The sequence below is a fragment of the Vidua chalybeata genome, chromosome Z (genome assembly GCF_026979565.1).
Source record: "Vidua chalybeata isolate OUT-0048 chromosome Z, bVidCha1 merged haplotype, whole genome shotgun sequence".
NCBI lineage: Eukaryota > Metazoa > Chordata > Aves > Passeriformes > Viduidae > Vidua > Vidua chalybeata.
The window spans coordinates 25,499,318-25,520,172 of record NC_071570.1 but is presented as its reverse complement, the minus strand read 5'-3'; the positions used below and the strand labels follow the sequence as shown (position 1 = coordinate 25,520,172).

At 39.3% G+C, this 20,855-nt stretch overlaps 2 protein-coding genes across 5 annotated transcripts; one reads left to right on the top strand and one right to left on the bottom strand.

Moving 5' to 3' along the window:
* Positions 1–553: 553 nt before the first annotated feature.
* On the bottom strand, positions 554–11,258 carry UTP15 (UTP15 small subunit processome component). Of its 3 annotated transcripts, XM_053968757.1 has the most exons (12): positions 11,081–11,257; positions 10,650–10,742; positions 10,381–10,565; positions 9,052–9,230; positions 8,157–8,282; positions 6,886–7,021; positions 5,619–5,703; positions 3,528–3,677; positions 3,251–3,352; positions 2,917–3,050; positions 2,379–2,437; positions 554–1,875 (listed from the first exon to the last, which is right to left on the bottom strand). In XM_053968757.1, the coding sequence occupies exons 1-12, from the start codon at positions 11,168–11,170 to the stop codon at positions 1,652–1,654; spliced, it is 1,563 nt and encodes a 520-aa protein (XP_053824732.1). In that variant the 5' UTR covers positions 11,171–11,257; the 3' UTR covers positions 554–1,651. The 3 variants fall into 3 exon arrangements, with proteins under 3 accessions (XP_053824732.1, XP_053824730.1, XP_053824733.1); XM_053968755.1 differs by having other exon boundaries at positions 10,381–10,742; positions 11,081–11,258; XM_053968758.1 differs by lacking the exon at positions 10,650–10,742.
* A 58-nt stretch (positions 11,259–11,316) lies between these two features.
* ANKRA2 (ankyrin repeat family A member 2) lies at positions 11,317–20,639 on the top strand. Of its 2 annotated transcripts, none has more exons than XM_053968760.1 (9): positions 11,317–11,491; positions 11,985–12,373; positions 14,330–14,488; positions 15,849–15,914; positions 17,279–17,376; positions 17,539–17,664; positions 18,067–18,133; positions 18,225–18,305; positions 19,825–20,639. In XM_053968760.1, the coding sequence occupies exons 2-9, from the start codon at positions 12,085–12,087 to the stop codon at positions 19,878–19,880; spliced, it is 942 nt and encodes a 313-aa protein (XP_053824735.1). In that variant the 5' UTR covers positions 11,317–11,491; positions 11,985–12,084; the 3' UTR covers positions 19,881–20,639. The 2 variants fall into 2 exon arrangements, with proteins under 2 accessions (XP_053824735.1, XP_053824734.1); XM_053968759.1 differs by having other exon boundaries at positions 11,317–11,511.
* The last annotated feature ends 216 nt before the right edge of the window (positions 20,640–20,855 follow it).

The window sequence follows — 20,855 nt, the reverse complement described above, 5'->3', positions numbered from 1 at the left end:
GGATTTTCCCTATGAGTCCCAGCTGATTGTTTCCAAATTACCAAGTCCGCAAGGTAGAAAGGTACCTTTACAAACACCGGCCCCTCTGTTCCTACTCCTTGTCTCAAGGGGGCAATCACAATCTGCTTTTGTCTGCCCGCTTCTTCCTGTTTTAGACAGGATCAGGGCGAGCTTTGACCGAGTCCGATGAGATACCGGTGTCGCTGATTCGTTATCATCACCCCCACTACAATACACCACAGATGCCGAGCCTGCAATGCTTCTGCAGTTGTCTTAATGGATGGCGCCCAGGCAATACCAGGAATTCCTTTAACCCAACCGTGCATAGTTTTCGCTGAGCTTTATCGGCAGGTACCAGACCAGAGTAAAAGCACCTCACCTCTCCAGAGGGACACTGTGAGCACCGGAGACGGTCGCGGCCGATGGGCTTCCCGAGAATCCCTCAGTGCCAGCTGGAGCGTGATCGGGTCGCGAACTCGCTCAGAAGCACTCACAGGGTCCCACCTGGTTTGCCAAGAATGTTAGCGTTCAGAAACACATAATCACAGAATGATTATATGCAGGTGCTTTTATTGAAGAACTCTGGGTGTCAGGGGTACAGACCCAAATCTGACTCCGACATGGGCTCAGGATGAACATGTTTTTATACGCTTACCGTTATATAACTACATATTAATTATTAAACTTATATTCTTCTATTGTATACATTGATCTCATCCAAGCATGGATTCTTGTAATCCCCAAACATCGTTTCTCATTATTCTTGTTATGATGGAACAACAATCATACCCAATTACCAAACAATCATCACATTTAACAACCTTATCATTTATCCTACTCATTAAATGATTATACAGGTGCAGTTTCACATGATCCAGTAAAGCCCAACATTTTCCCAGGGCCTACCAGGCCCAACCTTTCTTTCCAACTCCCCTGAATATCCCATGATTTTAGAAACATTTTATCCCTATACTATCATCCATGGGTCTCCCACGGGGTCACAGCCTCCTCCAGACATCCACCTACTCCAGCGTGGGCTCCTCCACGGGCTGCAGTTGGATCTCTGCATTCCCCACAGATCTCCATGGGCTGCAGGGGCAGGGCTGTCTCACCATGGGCTGCAGGGGAGTCTCGGCATTTGGAACATCTCCTGCCCCTCCTTCTTCACTGACCTCAGTGTCCACAGGGTTGTCCTTCTCACATGTTCTCACTCTGCTTTTCTCTGGCCGCAATTACAACTGCACAATAACTTTGTTATCACAATTTCTAGTTGGCTCAGCCTTGGCCAGCAGCATGTCCATCTTTGGAGCCACCAGGGATTGGTTCTGCCAAACATGAGGGAAGCTTCTGGCAGCTTCTCACAGAAGCCACCCCTGCAGCTACCAAAAATGAGGCCATGTAAATCCCCATGTAAATGTAACTCTGAAATAAAATTCTTTAAAACTAAATTGTTTGAAAAATATTGCATGGACAACCTTGAAAATGTCCTCTTTCTCTATCTTCAGTAATCAATCCTATTCAGCAACACAGTTTAAAAGACAGAACTTCAACATAGAGAGGCTTATTTTGAAAGTCACTATTATAAGAAGTTACCAGGAGAACAGGTCATGTCTTTCAAGTTCACAATTGTGACAATTTGTTGAGATGGGTGTCAGAAATTCCTATTTGTTTCAATGATCTCTGTGACACCATTACTTTTGTTCTCTTCTAGACACGTATCTCTTTTCTTAGTAAAAGTAGCAAACAGTGTATCCATCATTCCCAAAACCTCTAGTAGTTCTTCTTGACAGTCAATTTCTTTTCCGATAGCTTGCTGAAGTTTCAAGAACTGTTTATCTACTATTGCTGACTGCCCAACCACAGGCTGATAAATGTCTGTAAAGAAAAATATCAGTTAAGAATCTACAGATGTATAAAACTGCAAAAATTATATTAGATAGAGATACGTTTAAGAATTCTAGCAGAATTTCAACATTCCGAAAAAATAAGAAACTTTAACCTTGTCTGTTCTGAAAGCAGAAGTTGTATGTACTTACAGCAGGAGTATGCCAAACTAACAGGAACAGAAGTTTTTATGACCTCAAATGCTATTTTTATCTCACCAAATAAAAGAAAGATATTTGTACCACGTAAACACAGAAACGTGAAGTATCAAAGGTACTTGGAGACCATGAGGAGCTTCCTGGAGCCTGTGCAAATCAAATCCTGACTGTGGTCAAAGTTATCTGGAAATATATCTTTTTTGGATCATTCTCTTGACACCAAGTCCACACATATAAAGAGAGCCATTAAGGTTTGGTTTCTTAAAACTGTAGCACTTTCAATCTCATTTGCAAGCTAGCTATATGGCTTTGACAATCTTTTTTGTATTATCTTACCAGTGAGCATATCAGCAACAGTCACCAGCACAGGAGTAAATCTAGGCTCAATCACACGCCTGCAAAATTAGAAGACATTCCTCTTTTACTGGTTTTGTCAACTGCACTCCACCACCAAGAAGCAGCTTTCTCACACAGGCATACAGACAAATTTTTCTTGATGAAGAGACATCACAGAAAAGCAGTCAGAGATGCAAGTCAAAAAAACCCATACATGTGGTATTTACCCTCTTCCTTTCAGGAAGGCAGTGGGGGCTGGAGTGTCAAAAAGCCTCAAGTACATAAAAATACAAACTTCATCAAGGAGACAGAAAATAACAGACTAAGGCTAGAGTATCTTGTCTCATCAGCAAAACCATTCTGTGCTAACAGGTAAACTGTTTCAAACCTATCCCAAAACCTTGGTATCAGAATGGAAAAGGCATGTGAGAGTACAGGAGTACCAGTGTTCTACCAGTGATCTGTTGAAACTCTGTGGCAAGTTATTAGGAAACAGAAGTGTCAAAACAGTCAGAGGGAACTCATGTTAAAATAATACCTTGCCACAAAGGTAAGCAGGAGATTAACTTGCTTCTCGTCTCGGCCTGCAAGTGCACTTCTCAGTGTTCCTCTGCGATGCAGCTCCTGCATGACTGCAACTGTGACTTCAGGGGTATGAAGCATGATGGGTGGCTGAACACATATAAGAAGAGTTTAGTACCAAAGCAACATCTTTACACACAACAAAGTGCTGGTATCAGCAAAACCAAAATGGAACCCAACTTAGACACCTTTCTAGTTATACACTAAAATAAAATTAGTATACCACACAGGGAAAATGAACATCAGGTGGCAGCACAAAACTCTGACAAGAAGAAAAACCAGTGTCTCACCTCCAGTACTGCATCAAGAGCCTTGGAAGACTGAAAGCTCCTGAGCAGCTTGTCGTATTTTCTCAAAACACGTTTTACAGGCTTACTGACACAGAAATCTTCCTAGAATTCAAAACAAAAAAAAAAAAATAGTTCAGAGTAAGACAAATACACACACACTCACATAATTGATTAGATACATTACCATGAATAATTTTTTATATTCCCTCCCTTCCCTTTCTCCAATAAACCAATTTTTTAGAAATATTTCAGCACATCTTTTCTTATCACATCATACCTGTTTTGGCATGTAAGTTCTTCCTCTCACATAGGTTCTATATGCTGGTTGTCTCTTCTTATGAGAGTCTTCATTCTTTTCTTCTGGTTTTCTGTGTTTAACATTTAGCACCCCATTGGTCATGCCTACAACTATGGTTTCGTCTTCAGGCTAGCACAAAGAAATCACAGAGTTAGGACGTAGTGTTTTATTTGTGCTCTATCATATTTTTCTACTTCAAGATAAGGTTCAAATCACAGTATCATAGATAACTTAAGGTGGAAAGCACCTCTTTGAGACAGAATTCCATGACAGAATACTTTGTTCAAAGCAGGGACAGCTTCCAGGCTATGCTCATAAGCAACATTATAGAGTGACTAGTGAATCAAGCCCAGTTATGCATTAACACCCTTCTATAACTAAAAGGTTATGTTTTTTTTCCAACAGCATACAACTACCTTTGGCTATTAGATACCATACAGCAGGCATGAACAGAACCTGTGAGAAAGCAAAGCTACCATTGAACAGCAGGATTTTGAGAAACAACTGACAGTTGTTCAAAACATCAGTCACTGGTATATGTAATTTCACTTATATAACGAAGTGAGTATATATTTCACCCAGAAAAATTGTGGATATCCCATACCTTGAAGTGTTCCAAGGCCAGACTGGATAGGGCTTTCAGCAACCTGATCTAGTAATGTCCTTGCCCAGGGCAGAGGAGCTGAAACTAGATGACCTTTAATATCCCTTCCAACCCAAACCACTCTATTATTATAGGATATAATAAAAGCCTACAGAATTATGACAGGCATAGATGGAGATTAGCTGGTGAATGGCTCATTTAAGGGCATCAGTTGAAGCTTATAAAGATTCAAGTGGAACAACAGGGAGCAATTCTTCACACAGGTATCAGAAATGTGGAACTCCTTGTCAAGGAATCTAGACAAGGTTTGAAGTTTAATCAAGCTCAAGGAGAGACTGAACAAGCTTATGCAATAGAAATTCATTGAATTACACTGAAACTACACTTTGATGAGTTCATTTCTCATCTAAAAATGGGATATGGGAGAATATCAACACACTTGCCCTGCATTTAGTTTTCTATACGCATTTCCTTATGGCTGGCTACAGCTGGAAGCAGCGTCTGATATTAGACCCACCTTTGATTTAGCTCAGTAAAGGCATTATAATGTTCTCATATGACCATTTAAAATTCAAACGGTTTAATCAATAGAAAACAAGATTAAGCTTCAAAAGATGTATTATACACACTCTAGAGATGCTGAACTACAGGTATTGCATATTTTGCATAGGGTCTTAAAAGGCTATGGATTCTTCACTTCAAAAGAAAAAAAACTCCAAGTTTATTTTAGCTCAGCTCCCTAGGTAATATGGTAGGAAATTAAGACACTCCCTACACATAACCTTCCCCTACATTCCAGCAGAGCAGGACAATAGTAAAGTAGCAAAGGTAGTAAAGATCCCTCACAGGCCCATTCACGTGTCCTTCAGAGACTACATAAGGGGGTACCACATGACAACAGTATTGCTTAAAACCTGGTGCTACCCTCCAAATTTCTGGCCAGTAGATCACATCCACTGGAAATCAAATGCTTCTGATGAGTAAGAGTCTCTGCTGTCTGCTTCCAAGACATGCCTTGACAAACAAATTTGTTTATGCTCACAACCTTCTTCTTTCTTCCTCAGACCAACCTGACACCAACTTTTAAAGCAAGTTCACACCCTATTCTGAATTTCTCAACAAATTAACTACTTTTTTTTATTGCTGCCATGTGAAAGGACTCACAGCATTCCTGAAAGGTAAAAGGTGAGTACAATCTTCTTAAAGTCAAAAGACCTCCCTTCTAAAGTGAATACTTTCCCTATGATGTACACTATCATTCATAAACACAAGACATTGTACTGATCTAGTCAGGTAACATGATATTTGAATCTATTACGTTTAAAACCTCTTAGTGTTTGCCACGCAGGAGAAACATATTCAACCCTACTTTGCATGTACAGCATTCTTCTGGAACACCCAATAGCCATGAAAGTAACAATTATTTACTTTAGTGACTTGTCTAGGAAGACTTCTAATGCACTTACCGACAATGCAAGACTGAGGATGGATGTTGCATAATTGAAGCTGTGGACCACTCTGTAGGATGTAGTACTGTAAATCTTCACATGCCTACACAGAAGAGTAAAGATAAAAAATTATTAGTAAAGCTTTACTGTAGTCACTTTACAGGAACTTCATCACTCTCATCTTCTACAGATCATTCAAGGAAACTGAGTATTAATACAATGCATTCCTCAGACTACCATTAAGCTTTTTAAGTATTACTCCTGCAACAGTAATGTTCTGTCAAAAGGTATCCACAAGTCAAGTCAGGATTGCTCTTACCTCAAAAAAGGTGAAAAAGGGGCAAAAACAGAAGAAGAAATTGAAGGCAGCTGTAGTGACTATCTGAATTCAGAAATGCATCTTAGGAAAACACTAAGACAGCATCTCTTCAAGTTTGTTCTTAAATTTTAAATACAAGATCTACTAGCAGTATCTGGGAGTAAATCCATACAATTCTTGTATCCAGCTGCCCCTTAAGGATTTGGTTGGAAGCATGAAATATTTAATGAATTGGAAAACAAAATATTATCTTAGAAGGACAAAATCTAGTGTTATGTAATTATAAAGCCTGAGGTAGCCAAGGAAATACAGGAGGAAGGAGGAAAACAGATCCACTGTCACTTCAGATCAGTTCGTATTTCTAATGTCTCAGAGACAGGACAACAACTACCAGTACTCATCAACTGAAACCAAACAAAAAAGTGAAGAGGTGATGTTCACAAGCACTCTTGGGTACAAGAAGCAAAAGCAGAGAGACACAACCCCCAGGCTTTTAAAAAGTAAATACTAATACATTTTTAGATATTTAAACTCTATTTAAAGTTAAGAATAGTTAACTTCCAAAGATCTGGAAAGATCAGATCAGAGATTTAAAAAACTGAACACTTACTCAGAAGTTCCCCATATGTGAAACTAACCAAGGCAAATCACAAGGTAAAAAAGTTGTGTGTGCCCAAATGGCACACATAATCCTTATTGATATTTAGATTAGTAAGAGGAAAAGGTTAAGTTGGATCATAGATTCATGGTACAGTTTGAGTTGGAAGGAACATTATAAAGCTCATTTAGACCAAGACCCATGCAAAAGCAGGGACAGCTTCGCAGTAGGTACCTTGGCCCCAAAACATACTCTCAAATAAAGCCCAAAAACCATACACAGGTTAACAGTGATGTGAACTAATAATACCTTTCAAAGAAAAAAGTCCTAAAGAATGCAAACATAAGGAAGCCACAAAATATACAAACCTGTCAAGGGATCCTGACAATAATCTTTGTCCAGAGCTGTTCAGGCACAGACAAGTCACAGTTTTATGGTGATTTTTAAGTGAAACTAGTAACTGTCCACCTTTTAATACATCCCAAACTTTGACATATCGACCTCCTGTAAAGAGGAAGCATACAAAACGGTCTTATATATGTACATATTTATACTTCTCTGAAGAAGTTTTCACAGAGTGATGCAGTATTTCCTTCACAGGTACCTTTACCTCTTAACAGCTTTCTGTACCTACTCACCATCCTCTCCCATTCCATCTCCTGGCACAAGCCTGCCTGCTCTTTTTTAAGGTCATTCTGAATGGACCTGAATGATGCAACCATTTTCCAACCATACTCATTACCAAAAAAAAAAGAAAAAATTTATAAACTATGGGGCTACAGTACCGTGGGAGGATGGATTGTTAGAGAATAGAGATAGTGCTGAAGGCAATCTTGTCCCTGAGGAGTTGCAGCTGTAATTATCAAAGAGTAGGAACAGGCCTGGCCTTAATAGGTCACAGCTGTGTCCAATAAGGATGGTCCAGTAAGGATGGGTGTTATAAAAGAGTGGATTAGCTCGTTGAGAGGAGAGTTGGAGTCAATTTGCTGTGCTGCTATGAGGAGCAAGGGTCAGGTGGTCATGCTAGGGACAGTAAAGGTTAGTATGTGCTACTAGAGACAGAAAGGGTCAGGCAGTCATGACATGCACGAGTAGAAGTCAGTTGGCTGTGCAGAAGAGAGAAAAAAGGAGTCAGTGTTGCAAGGAGCTGCCCGTGAGAACTCAAAGAGAGAAGGTATGAAAGTCTTACAGAAGGATGATAAACTGACGGTCAGTTGGTGACCTGTACGGGGATGGATCCCAACACAGTACCTCTGATACAATTGCAACAAGAGACTAAAAAAGCTTGTCAACATGACGAGAAAGACACGTCCCATCCTTTCAAAACCTAAGTATGTTAATTCCTTCACTTTAGAAGTGGGCCAATTAGAGTCTGCATTTTGTTATTACAAATTACTTTGGGGGTGGGGGGGAAGTGGAAACTACAAGAATATCAAAACAAAGACAAAAAGGAAAGACCCCTACTTGCACCTGCCACATAAAACAGATTCCTACAGAAAATATTTAAGAAATGCAACTATTACATCACTTACCATTTCATTATCAAACTAAAACACCACACAAAAAGCAAGTAGCTGAAGTACTCCTCAAATGAGCACTACCGAAGAGATATTTGATGTATTTGATTTTAGAGAATTACCTGCAGATACCAGAAGTCCACCAGATGGAAAGAGAAGCACGCTCTCCACAGGATGGCCGTGTTCTATTGTCATGACACTACTCTTTGTTCGTGCATCAAACAGTTTCACAGTGTGATCATAGGAACCTGCAAACACCAGCATAAATCAGTTGCATAATTTCAACTAGTTCAGGAACTAAAATAGCTGTATCCTACAATCTAAAGGAGTTCCTGGCTAATAGCAATAGTTTTAAACCATACATGTAAAAACACCTTGTGATTTACCTTGGTTAGTTTACAGCCTTGGGGCAACAAATTTTCTAATTCTAGCCCTAACTACAAGTCAGTCTGTAAAAGTAATTTGTTTTCATTTCATTTCACTTCCATTAATCAAGTGTATTTATAATAATAAATATCAAGCACCCTGATGAAACCTAGCTTCTTGTGCCTCATGAAAAAAGGAATGTTAGGTTTTTTTCACAGTTTTCCACAGATTGATACAAAGCTACTGCTAGGAAAACCAAAAGCAACTGGCTCCAAGTAACTCCACCTTTTTGAATCTGACAGTTACGGGCTGTACAGACTAGTGTCCTGCTCCAGAAACTTGGTACAACATTTCAGTCACTCCTAGCCAAAGGATACATTCACAATATTTTCTTTCAAAAGTTCTGTTAACCTTGACAGACTAAACTAGAAAGATGTTAAAACGCAGCTCCTGCAGTTTCCCCTAGAATATCAGTGTCAAGCTTAAAAAACAAGCAAAAAAAAGGGAAACAACAAAGTAGGCATTGCACAGGCAGATTGATCCTTCATAACTAAAATACAATAAATATGACCTTACTGTATCGACAACTGTCTTTCAGCATTTTTCTTCAATTCAATCCAAAAGAAGTAAAAATAAAAAATAAAACCAAACCTGTTATGAAGACATCTGTATTCACTTTACTTGCACAGCCGCATCTCACATAGTCAGTATGTTCACTGTAAGAGATGATTTCTGTGGCACTTGGAATATCCCACAAATTTGATGAATAATCATCACCACCAGAAAATATTCGGTATTTATCGGACAGGAATCCCACTAGATGAACTGGCCTAGAAAACAAAGTCCACAATACCCAAAGTTAAAATATATTCATGTTTCAAAAAGAGTCTGTATGAAGAGATCATTAAAGTACTCTCACCTAGAGGTGCAGTGTTTAATATCAGAATTCACAAAGCCTCACTTAATAACAGCAAATTTCAAGTATGGCTGCTTTGAACAATCTTCTTGTCCTTTAACATCACTATTGAAGTCTTCATTATCACCATAATATCCCAACAGATGTTGGCAGAGCACACAGGTATGCAAATGCAGGAGTGCGCAGGTATGCAGTTAACCCAGCCATTAGAATGTAACACCCAATTTGCAAACAGACCTCAAACAGAAACACTCTCAAGGTCAGTCTGGCTATTTCCCACTGAAAGGGGGATTCTTGTTGTTCTATGTAGATAAAATACGCACTGATTTTTCATAGCACAGAAGAAACCTGTTGAAGCATTACCACTGTCTTCTTGTCACTGATTCATCAGAACACCTAACTTCTTCCTCACCCCACGCTACCATTATGCACTTTTTCAGTTTTGTTTTTGGAGCTTTTTAAGTAATTCCTGCTTTTCCTGGCATATTTCTTCATTGTTTTTGTTTAGACGTATTTTAGAACTCTTTTCCTACCATCATCAAATAAAATGTGCTTATCAATGCAATGTACTCACAAGACTATCTACACAACATATTAAGAGACGCCTACGTGAAAAAGAAAATGTATTTACTCTTCTACATACTTGATTCATATTTAGAATTTCTTTTAAAACTCACTCCCATTTCAAGTTTAACTTAAATCTACTTTCCAGTAAGATCTACATGAGACAGTCGTCAGCAACGTAAATCAGTTTTACTCAGATTTTCAGTAACATGTGAAGTAGACATACGAATATAATTCAACATAAATACCATATATTGCTGAGGTACTTGAATGGGTTGCCCAGAGAAGATGGGGATGCCCCTTCCCTGGCAGCGTTCAAGTCTAGGCTGGATGGGGCTCTGAGCAACCTGGTCTAGCACCAGGTGTTCCTGCCTTGTGGCACGGGGGTTGGAACAAGGCAATCTTTAAGGTGAAACCATCCGGTCTGTGATGAGTGTGTGGCGTGCAAATACAGCAAAGAAGCTTTTGCGCGCAAACAAAGCAAACCAATTCTGCCTTACTTGGTATGACCCTCGAACTGCCTCAGCGGTGCTTTGCCGCTGACGTCGAAGAGGGAGATGCTGCCGTCCTCGCTGCCTGCGGCGAGCAGGCGCCCGTCGTCCCGGTAAGTGGCAGAGTACGCCGCGTGCCAGAAGCGAGAGAACGTCTTGATGGGCTCCTGGGAGTAACGGCCATAGATGTGGATCTGCCAAAACACGAGGGCATTACATCTTCTGGTGAGATACCGGCTGAAGAACAACAGCATAAAAGCCTCAAAAAAGCCACTTACCCTCGAGGATGCTGTGACAGCGTAGTTATATGGCGGGACTGGGGAGAAGTCAATTTTATTTACTGCACCGAATTCCTTTATCTGAACAGGTGTCTAAACAGTTGCGATAAAGACCATTAAATACGCATAAGCACACCATCGAGTATGAAAACAGCAAAATAAAAGCCATTTTTCCTACAAAGAACTGAATTCCATTGGAATCAAAACGTTTTTTAGGTATAATGATAGTGAGTTTCACTTCTGACAGGCTACTCCTACAGGCTGCTCTTTTAATTTTTTCCAATTCACGCGTTACAACTTGCCCATTAGTTATGTGTTCTGAGCTTAAAAACTAACTTGTACTTGTTTAAAAAAAAAATTAATTGCCTGAAAGTAGTAAAAGAAGGCATTCTGGGGCAGTAACTACGAACTCTCGGGCCATTTCCTCCTACCTTGTATCCCCGCCAGTAGAGCGTGTCCTGCGTGATCCTCTCCCCGAGCTTGGGGCACGCCTGGACCACCACTGGCTTGTACGCGGCCATGGCGCAGGGGCGCGGGGCCGGCCGGGGGTGCTCAGCGGGAGAAGCTCGGGAAGCGCCGCCGGTCTCCGCGCACGCGGGACACGCCGCGCCGGCCGCGAGGAGAGATGGCGGCAGCACCGGCAGCGCGTCATCAGAGCGCGCCTGCCGCCGGCCACTCGGCGGGGCGGCGAGGCCCCACTTCCGGCGGCGGCGGCTGAAAGCCGAGGTGAGGCCGCGCGTCTCGGCCTCGGGCCTGCCCTCACGGACTGGCTCAGGGAGAGAGGACGGCTCCAGACGTGTCGGGAGCCGCGCGAAGCGCGGCCCCGTCCCAGACTTCCCGCGGTACTGTGAACAAGCCACGGGTAATCTGGGGTCGCCATTATCGGTTTAAAGGGATTTGGTTTTTTTCCTACGTGTGTGGTAGAAGCGGTTTATTTTACTCGGGTTGTAAAAGACATAAGGGAGCTTAAAGTCGCTTTAACTTCTCCCTCAAGTCTAATGTTTCTGGGAAATAAAGTAATATTATACCTTGTTCTTAGCTTGGTATAAATCTGGTTGTCGTGTGGGGTTTTTTGTTGCAACTAGGCAAATATTCTGAAGCATCATTTCACATGGAGGAAACTCTTACTGGCTTAATAATGCAGTTCGGTTTAAACATCCAGGTGCTGAAACATAAATGGAGGTTTTGGTCACTAACTTGGCGACAGCAACAAGATTGAAATTTCGCTGGTGTTTTGACTGACCAAACTAAATGTCATAAGTTTTAATAAAGTTTGATGGTTTTTTAATGTATTGTTTTACCAGAATGTTCTTAACCAGTGTTATGTCTGTTCAGTTGCAGTTTGTCCAGAAAATTTGGCTTGGCTGGCCAGAATTGCTCCTGGCTGGAAACAATGAAGCAGCTTTTTGCATGAAACTTGTTCAGGACTGGGATCATGGCATCTTCAACGAACTTAGATGTCGGGGCCCAGTTAATTGTGGAAGAATGTACCACCAGCTACAGCCTTCCACCCATGCCAGACATTAAAGTGGAGCATCAGATTGACACAAGCACAGAGGAAGGCCCAGCTCAGAGTGTCACCATGGGGATGAAATTCATTTTGCCCAATAGATTTGATATGAATGTCTGCTCACGATTTGTGAAGTCTTTGAATGAGGAGGACAGTAAAAATATTCAAGATCAAGTCAACTCTGACCTTGAAGTCGCATCTGTCTTATTTAAAGGTTGAATTTATGGTACAAAATATTATCTGTGTACTGTGTCATCATGTTGTTATGTTTTGTAAAAAAAGAGCTTCTGTCTTATATGTGTATTGGTCAGTATTCTAAGATGTGTTCTTCTAACATTTTTGTTATATACTTAATAGATAATTAATATAAAAGTTTTCTCCAAGATTAATTTTATACTACATTTTAGATATTTATATTAATTGAAAAATCAGGGGCACAAAAAGTCTTTTAAGCTAGTAAGAGCTGATGCTAATTAGGAAAACAAGCAGCTTCTGTATGGTATGTCCTACAGCAGTATGCTTCTATACAAAACACTAGTGAAAGCACTTTATGAACACTTCAGTAACTTTCAGCAACATGTTGTATCTTTTCATGAGGGTGATGAGAGATAACACAGGCCACGTGTGTTTTGTCACTCTGGCTGTACAAAGCCTCTGGTCCTAGCAATGGGCTTGCTACTGTAGCTTCACACTTAACAAAAGCAAATGCTGCTCCAGGGCTGGTCCCTGCAGCTAATCCCACCACTGCTGGGCAGCTTCATCAGAATTGATCTGTGCTTTTTCACAGCTAAGGATATTGACAAAATTAGGACTTCCACTACTTCCCCTTACCAATTGTGGTTTCTAGCACTTGCTGTCATATTTCAGACCATTCGTGGTGTATCTTTTCATGAAGTCAATGTGACTTGTTTCCTGTAACAAATGCAGACACAGGCCTCCTCTGAATTTTCATGGTTTCACTGACTTGTGTTGATTGGCTGAAGTTCAGCCGTTGTAGTTTTCAAACTTTTTTTGATTTTGCCCTAAGTGCTCACTAGCAGAGCTGCAGGTCTGAGTGGCAGATTTACACCCATCAGCAATAGGGTAGCTTTTCTTAGGTAACATTTGTAGATCCCTTAGAAGTAGTCCTGCAAATCCAGGGAACACAGGTCAAATCTGTGGTAATCTTAATTCAATACAGTCAGTTGTAGCTGTTTGATTGGCACACAAAACGTAATTTTGTTTCCTGTTACACTCTACTTATTTTAATTAGTCTCCCTGAATTTGTGCTTGCATTTATGTTTTTATTTATGCATTTTAAGTTCTCTATGGTGTTAATTCAGTGTGTGTGTTAATTAGCTTCTAGTCATTAATTACTGGTGCACACTGGTGTCAAATCAATTAAGCCAATATGGATTTTAATCCTTCAATATGTCTTTTAAGTATTTAATCTCAAAACCAAAAGCTACTTTTAAGAATTAGAAGCCAGGACAACATATAAATTTATTCTGTAATAAAATGCCATTAGCTTCTAGGAGAAAGCAAGAAAAGTCAATATGAAGGAACACATCAGTAGTGAATGACTTCTTGAATTCTAAGCGATGACCTGCTGTTGCATTTTATGTAAGTTAGTGTGGAACCTATCTTCCTGCTGGATAAGTATTCATCAGGCATTCATAATGCTGTTAAAATTTTATCCAGGAGTGAGAAGAGCCCTGGTGGAGAAAGTTAATGAAGGTTGTCTCCACTTGTGCAGTGGACTGGTTAGGGAGCAGGCAAAGGCTGAGCAGGTACCTGAGTGCATGTCTGACCAGAGCTGCATCATGTTATTGCCTTGGAGAGTGTTTATAAGAAGATGACAAGTAGAACCTTCTTACATAATAAGTCTGTGCCAGGCATGTTGAAAAATCTAGACAAAGGCTTACCTCATTTAGATACTAACTTGTCTCTGGGTGACATTATGCCATATTGAACGTATGAAGTAGCGTAATTGTTTTATGCTAGAAATTAATGCAGCCCTTTTTTCAGCTTTCACAATACACAGTGGGAAAAGAACATGTCACAAAGCTTTCTTAACATGGATTTTAAAGGTTTTGTGATACTGGTGCTTTACAGTTTGAATTAGAATCTATGGCTTGCTTTTAATGCTCTTAATAGTACTGAAATCCTCTCTGTTTTTTGTTCAATGTAGCTGAATGCAACAGCCACACTTCTCCTTCCCCTGGTATCCAAGTAAGACATGTTTATACTCCATCAACTACTAAGCATTTCTCACCAATAAAACAATCAACTACACTAACTAACAAACACAGGGGAAATGAAGTCTCTACAACACCTCTACTTGTAAACTGTAAGTGTCTTTCTGCTTTTCTATTAATAATTATTTTGTGAACTCTGTGTTGGATGCTTGACAAATTTGTGCAGTTTTTTCTTTGGTGTTGCAATGAACCTAAAGGTAGGAAAAAATAGTCTTGTCTATTTTCACATGGGTCCAACCATAAAATAGTCATCCACCTGATGTATGGAATTAATGACTGAAGTTTATTTTCCGGAAGAAAAAAAAAAAAACAGAAAAACCCTTTCGTATACATTTTAAATTTTAAAAATTAGATTCTGAGTTGTAAGTTAATGTACTTAATGCCCATGTTTTGAGAACTTGTGCATATTAAAATTAGGTGATTGGTAAATGCTGCAGGATACTTAAGATGTATTGTAAGTATACAATACTACAAGTGTCATGATTGTCACAGATCTTGAAAATCAAGGAAACATTATTTCTGGTGGGGTTTTTTTCTGAATTGTCAAGCATTGCACTTTTAAATTAATTTGCTGTAATTTACTTTGTCAGTAAATTATTTTCTCTATAAATTGCAAGTCAGTTTTTTTTGAAGAAAAATGCTACTTGCATGGAAAAAATTAATTGGGAGGTGCAGCGTAGGCCACTGAACAAAATACGCCATCTTTCTGAGCAAACTCAACTTTCATGTAGTAACTTGGAGGAGGACAGTGAACATTTACAGTTAATATAATCATTAGCTAATTTTGTTACTACATCATGTGGATAGTTTATTACATTTAGCCTCTTGATTACGTTTCAGGCCTGCTCCAAGTTGCAGTTATCAAAACTATGCACCCATGCAGTTTTCTGTGGGATTGGAGGTTATTTCTTCATAATCTCTGAAATAACAAAAAAACCCTGCAATCTTTGTTTTCCCCTTTATATATCAAGTTGTAGTTTTGTAATGTCTGATCTATTCCACATTGTAGTGAGTGAGAGTCACATTAGAGGCTTTCTTTGTTGACTAGTAGGACAGGTCTTCTGATGATTCAAGTGTGGTTTTTAAATTAAACATGCTTAATTTATCAAAATTCGTTTATTTTCATTTAATAAATCAGTCTTAAAGTAATCTTGGGTTGCTGACCAAACAGCAGTGAAGAGAGCATGTTACTTTGTAAAGAGTCAGTGTAGGAAGTATCCTTGCTTTCAAGAATGACTGCTGCATTGGTATAAAAAATTACCTAAACCTATGAAACTCTTCAGAAAATTTTCAATGTTTAATTGTGATGTAAGTTCAGAGCATAAAGTGAAATCAGCTACACTCTCAATTCCAAGTTCTGTATTGCTGAAGCCAGTGGACATGTTATGTTCAGCTCTAAATAGAGCAGAATGAAAACTGGTGTAATACATGTTTTTGCTTCCTATTTTGCAGCTTTATCAGTTCATCAGCTGGCTGCTCAGGGAGAAATGTTATATCTGGCCACGCGTATTGAACAAGGTGAGACAGAAGGAGGTTAAATGCCTTCTTTTTTTCTTTGGGCCATTTATATGCTCTTGTGTTTGACCTGTTCACCAAAGCTATAAAGTCCTCAATTCTGATACAAATTGGAGGACATTTGATGTATCTATTCTTTGCAGATGTGGACTATTGTTTTGTACCAATCTATTACTTGCTCACTGTATCATTTGCATTTTAAATTAAAACATTAAAGTTAATAGCAGTAGGTAAATCCCTTCATCTCCCTGTTCTCTAGCTATATAGGTAATCCCTGGTACTACAAAAGAATATGTTAGTTCTGTCACAGCAGTTTAGTTAGTTTTATTTTTACTTTATCATTTAAAACATACTTCTGTTAATGATGGCTTTCCAATTCTATTTAATCAATCAGCATAAAGACCTGCATGTTGCTAATGGAAGCCATGGCTCACCCCTGCAGTCTTATAGTAATACACATTCTGAATAGTGTGGCATTTGTGTGTCCATAGTACATATACAAAATTTCAGCTCTCCCTAACATATTTATGAATTTAGTAACATTAATAGTGTATTCTTACTGCACTAATAGTAATCACCCATGCTCTCAGTGCATCATTGTTGAAATGGTTACTGGAAAAACTGGTAATGAGTCACTGAGTCTAAATATTTTGTAATGAGCCATGTATATGAAAAGCAAATCAATTCTGGAGTGTTGGTTGCAGTTAAAAATGCTTATTTTGGTGCTATGATAAGCATGGGATTTATAAAGTACTTAGATATTTAAAAAAATAAAACAGATTAAATATTTGTCAGCCAGTTGTTAAAAGAAGTTCTTCTTTTCTTCCAGCTGCACTCGATGTAGACATTAATTGTTTTCACAGACCACCTTATTGATTACACAAACTTTGTTGGGAATGGAATTGTTTTATCTGTATTGCTGCACAAGTTTATTCTTTACAAAATTGTGTGACTCACTCTATTGAAAAAAAAAAAACAGTCTACAGTAATACAAGATGTACCTCTTTATTTTTCAAACATCCTTTATCTTCTTTGCAAAGGTGAAGCCCAGATTACAGGCAACTTGTAATTTTCTGAGTAAAAACAGAGTTTGAATTATAGAGCTTAAAAACTTAAATTTTTTCAATTAAAACTTAAATTTTTTTACTAAACTAAAGGCTGAATTTTTTCTTTGGTCAGTTGGATGTGTTTTTCTTTCTTGGCTGGAGATACTACCACCACCACTGGGGACAGAATTTTGTTTTTAAAGTTGAGAATGACAGGTCACACTGGTTCCTGGTGAATAAATGTTACCATCAACACATTTCACCAGCTGATACAGTGCAGTGAGAAAAGGATTACTAAGTTATATATTTTTCTCTGAACAGAAAATTTAATCAATCATAAGGATGAAGAAGGATTTACCCCTCTGATGTGGGCTGCAGCTCATGGGCAGATAGCAGTAGTGGAATTTCTCCTCCAGAATGTAAGGAAAAAATCACAATTGATTTTTAATTCATTTACTTTTTAGTTTGTGTTGCATTCCTAAGTTTGTCAATGCTGCTACAAGCTTAAAAGTTTTAAAGTTAAGGTCTGTGTAAAACCTTGAATTTGCTTCTTTTTTTAAATTGATACTTTATTTCAATAGGGTGCAGATCCTCAGATTCTGGGCAAGGGGCGAGAAAGTGCCCTCTCACTGGCCTGCAGTAAAGGATACACTGATATTGTCAAAATGCTGCTCGACTGTGGAGTAGATGTCAATGAGTATGACTGGGTAAGATTCTAGCTTGAATTTAGTCAGAGAGTGCTTTGGTCAGAAAATTGAAGCACTGGCCATAGCACTGGCCTGAGTTTAAAAATTGTTCTGCCTCTTCTGAAATACCTGAGAGTTTCAAAACTTCCATAATAGGATAGAAGTTGATGCTACTAGTTCTGACTTCATGGTAGAAAGAGAATGAGACTAATGGTGACTTCTTGTAGAAGTGTGACCTTAGCATTTGAACAATATACAAAAATGATGAAATCTTTAGATTTTTGAAGATCTAAAACTGAATCTCATTTTTAAAAAAACTAGGAAGTCTCTTACTGGTACATGGAAGCATATTCATACGTTAAGGAATTACAGTTGCAGACTGCTTAATCATTAAGTGTCTGAGAAAATTCTCCGCTTTTGCAGAATGGAGGGACACCCTTGCTATATGCAGTACATGGGAACCATGTGAAATGTGTAAAAATTCTTCTTGGTAAGCAGACACTCCAAACCAAATTATCATTAATAATGTACGATCAGTTCTCATTGTCAGAAATACAAGATTCTATCCCTGTTTTACTTAGAAAGTGGTGCTGATCCAACTATAGAAACAGATGCTGGCTATAATTCCATGGATTTGGCTGTAGCCTTGGGCTATCGGAGTGGTGAGTACCCTTTGAAAAAAGAATTAATTTTTGCAGCTCCTCATTTATGTAGCTGCTGTAGTGGCCTAGTAGAGGTTTTGCAGCTCTTAACATGTTACCTGTTCTACAAGTCTTAATAATCCTAAAGGCATCAGGCCAAAATGGGTAGGAGCTTCCATTCTTCTTTCAGAAAGTCAGGTACTTGGTAAGAAAATGTCCCTGACCTGGCTCTGTATCACTGGACACAAATAATGGTGCATAGGGCTGATGCAGCCATGACTCAGGTAAGGCCTGAACCCATCACCCTACTTGACTGGCATGATGTTATGTAGTTTGCTGAACATTCTTCACTCAGATCAGCTCTAGCTCTAGTTTGTCTTGAAGGCAGTCAGTAATCAGTGTATTGTACTATCTGGCTTGGTTATGGAAACCAGAAGCAAAGAAGGGACTCCTTGTTGTTTTTTTTTCCCTCATTGCTGCTGTCATTTTGAAAGCTGTGAAATGTCTGCCATTACAGAAATGAATGGAATCAAAAAGTAAGCCCAGCACTCTATGTGTAGCTTCCCCAAGCACAGCCTTGTGCTTATGAATGAGCCAGTGTCATGGTTTAACCGCAGGCAGCAGCCAAGCTCCACTTCCCCACCAGAGAGATCAGGAAGAGAAAAAGTTTAATAGGGAAAGCAAAGGCTGTGCACACAAGCAAAACAAACCAAGGAATTAATTCAGTGTTTCCCATGAGCAGGCAGGTGTTCAGCCATCTCCAGGAGAGCCAAGCCCCATCATGCCTGGCTTATGTGGTTAGTTGGGAAGACAAATGACATCACCACAAATGTCCCCTCCTTTCCTGCTTCTTTCCCCCACTTTATACACTGAGCATGATGTCACATGGTCCAGCATATCCCTTTGGTCAGCTGGGGTCACCTGTCCTGGCTCTGGCTCCTCCCAACCTACCAAGCACCTCCAATCCCCTCCCCAGTGTGGCAGTACCAAAAGCAGAAAAGGCCTTGGCTCTGTGCAAGCCCTGCTCAGCAATAACAAAAACATCTCTATGTTATCAACTCTGTGTTCAGCACAAATCCAAAACACAGCCCCATGACAACCAGTGAGAAGAAAATTAACTCTACCCCAGCTGAAACCTGTGCTGAAACCAGCACAGCACAACTTCACAGGACTTTACATAGAAGACTGCTTCAAGAGCTCAATCTCCAAGTATTTCATAGAAGAAGTTGCTTATAAATTTTTTTGCCTATTTTCTCTTTGTAGGCTAAAAATTTGCTTTTCATGTGCTATCAGTCTATTCAAACCAAAAAACTCTTGATGACCCCCAAAAACATGGTTTGCCTATCTGGGTGTATTGTTTTCACATTATATAAGGCTTTTATTTTTTGAAGGAATACTGATTTAGTCACAGAGTGAATTTATACATGTCTGTTTTTTTATTAAATGATTGCAGAACAAGCAGATACCTGCTAGAAAAAACAGTATAACTCTGAAAATAAAGAAAAAATAAATACTAACCTCATCTCTTTCTCTGCTTTAGTTCAGCAGGTTATTGAGTCTCATTTATTAAAGCTACTTCAAAATATCAAGGAATAGTGGTTGGCTCTTCTGCAGGTGTCACATCTTGGCTTGGAGATTTGAACTGCTGTTTAGCTCTAATCAGTAACAAGAGTTGGTTGTTTTGTAAATTTACCTCAGTGCAACTATTTGCTGGCTTGAGTTAAGCTTTTTAGTGTTTTCCTCTTCTTTCACTGTTGTTAATACAAATATGCAATGTCATCCTTTTCTTAAATATATTTTATATAATTTTTGAAGAGTCAGTTGTCATGCATGAAATTCTTTGTAAATAAACCCAGTTTTGACCATCTAAATGTTTACACTGAGTGTGGTGGGTGCCACTATGCCAAGTGTCCTGCATCATCACATCATTGATACCTATTCACAGAAAGAAATATGTTTAGATATTGATGGATATCACCACAAAACATATTGTTAATAATATGTATTGATATATATTGTTATTAATACCAAAATGTGCACTGTGTGTGAAGTTTTTGAGACCCCCAGTTAATATTTATTCTGGCTGGAGCTAGAACAGGGTTCATTTTTGCAACAGTGAGGAGGGGGCTAGGACCGAGAGCTTATTCTGTATCACCTCACCTCATTGGTAAGAGGAGGTGGTACCTTCAGGGAGAAGGAATTCCTTTCAGTCAGGGTGGACTGGTTGCAGTGGAGTCGGTGGAGCTCTGCAGTTAAGAATTTTTGCATGTGAATCGCTCTCTCTTTTGTACATTGTTGCTGTTAATGTTTGTTTTCTTACCTCATTGCTGTGTCCAGTAAAGTTTTCTTATCTCATCCTGTGATGTTTACCTTTTTTGCCTCGAATTCCCCTTTCCATCTCACCCCAGGGGAAAGCAGAGAGGGAGTGGGTGAGCAAGCAAGCGTCAAAGCAAGCGGCAGTATGTTTGAAGCGTCTATGAACTAGTGGGAGCACTAAACTGGGCAGTACCATTCGTAAACCACAGTAGTTTTGTTTGGCACCCACTATGGGGCAGGAAGGATTGAGATTCC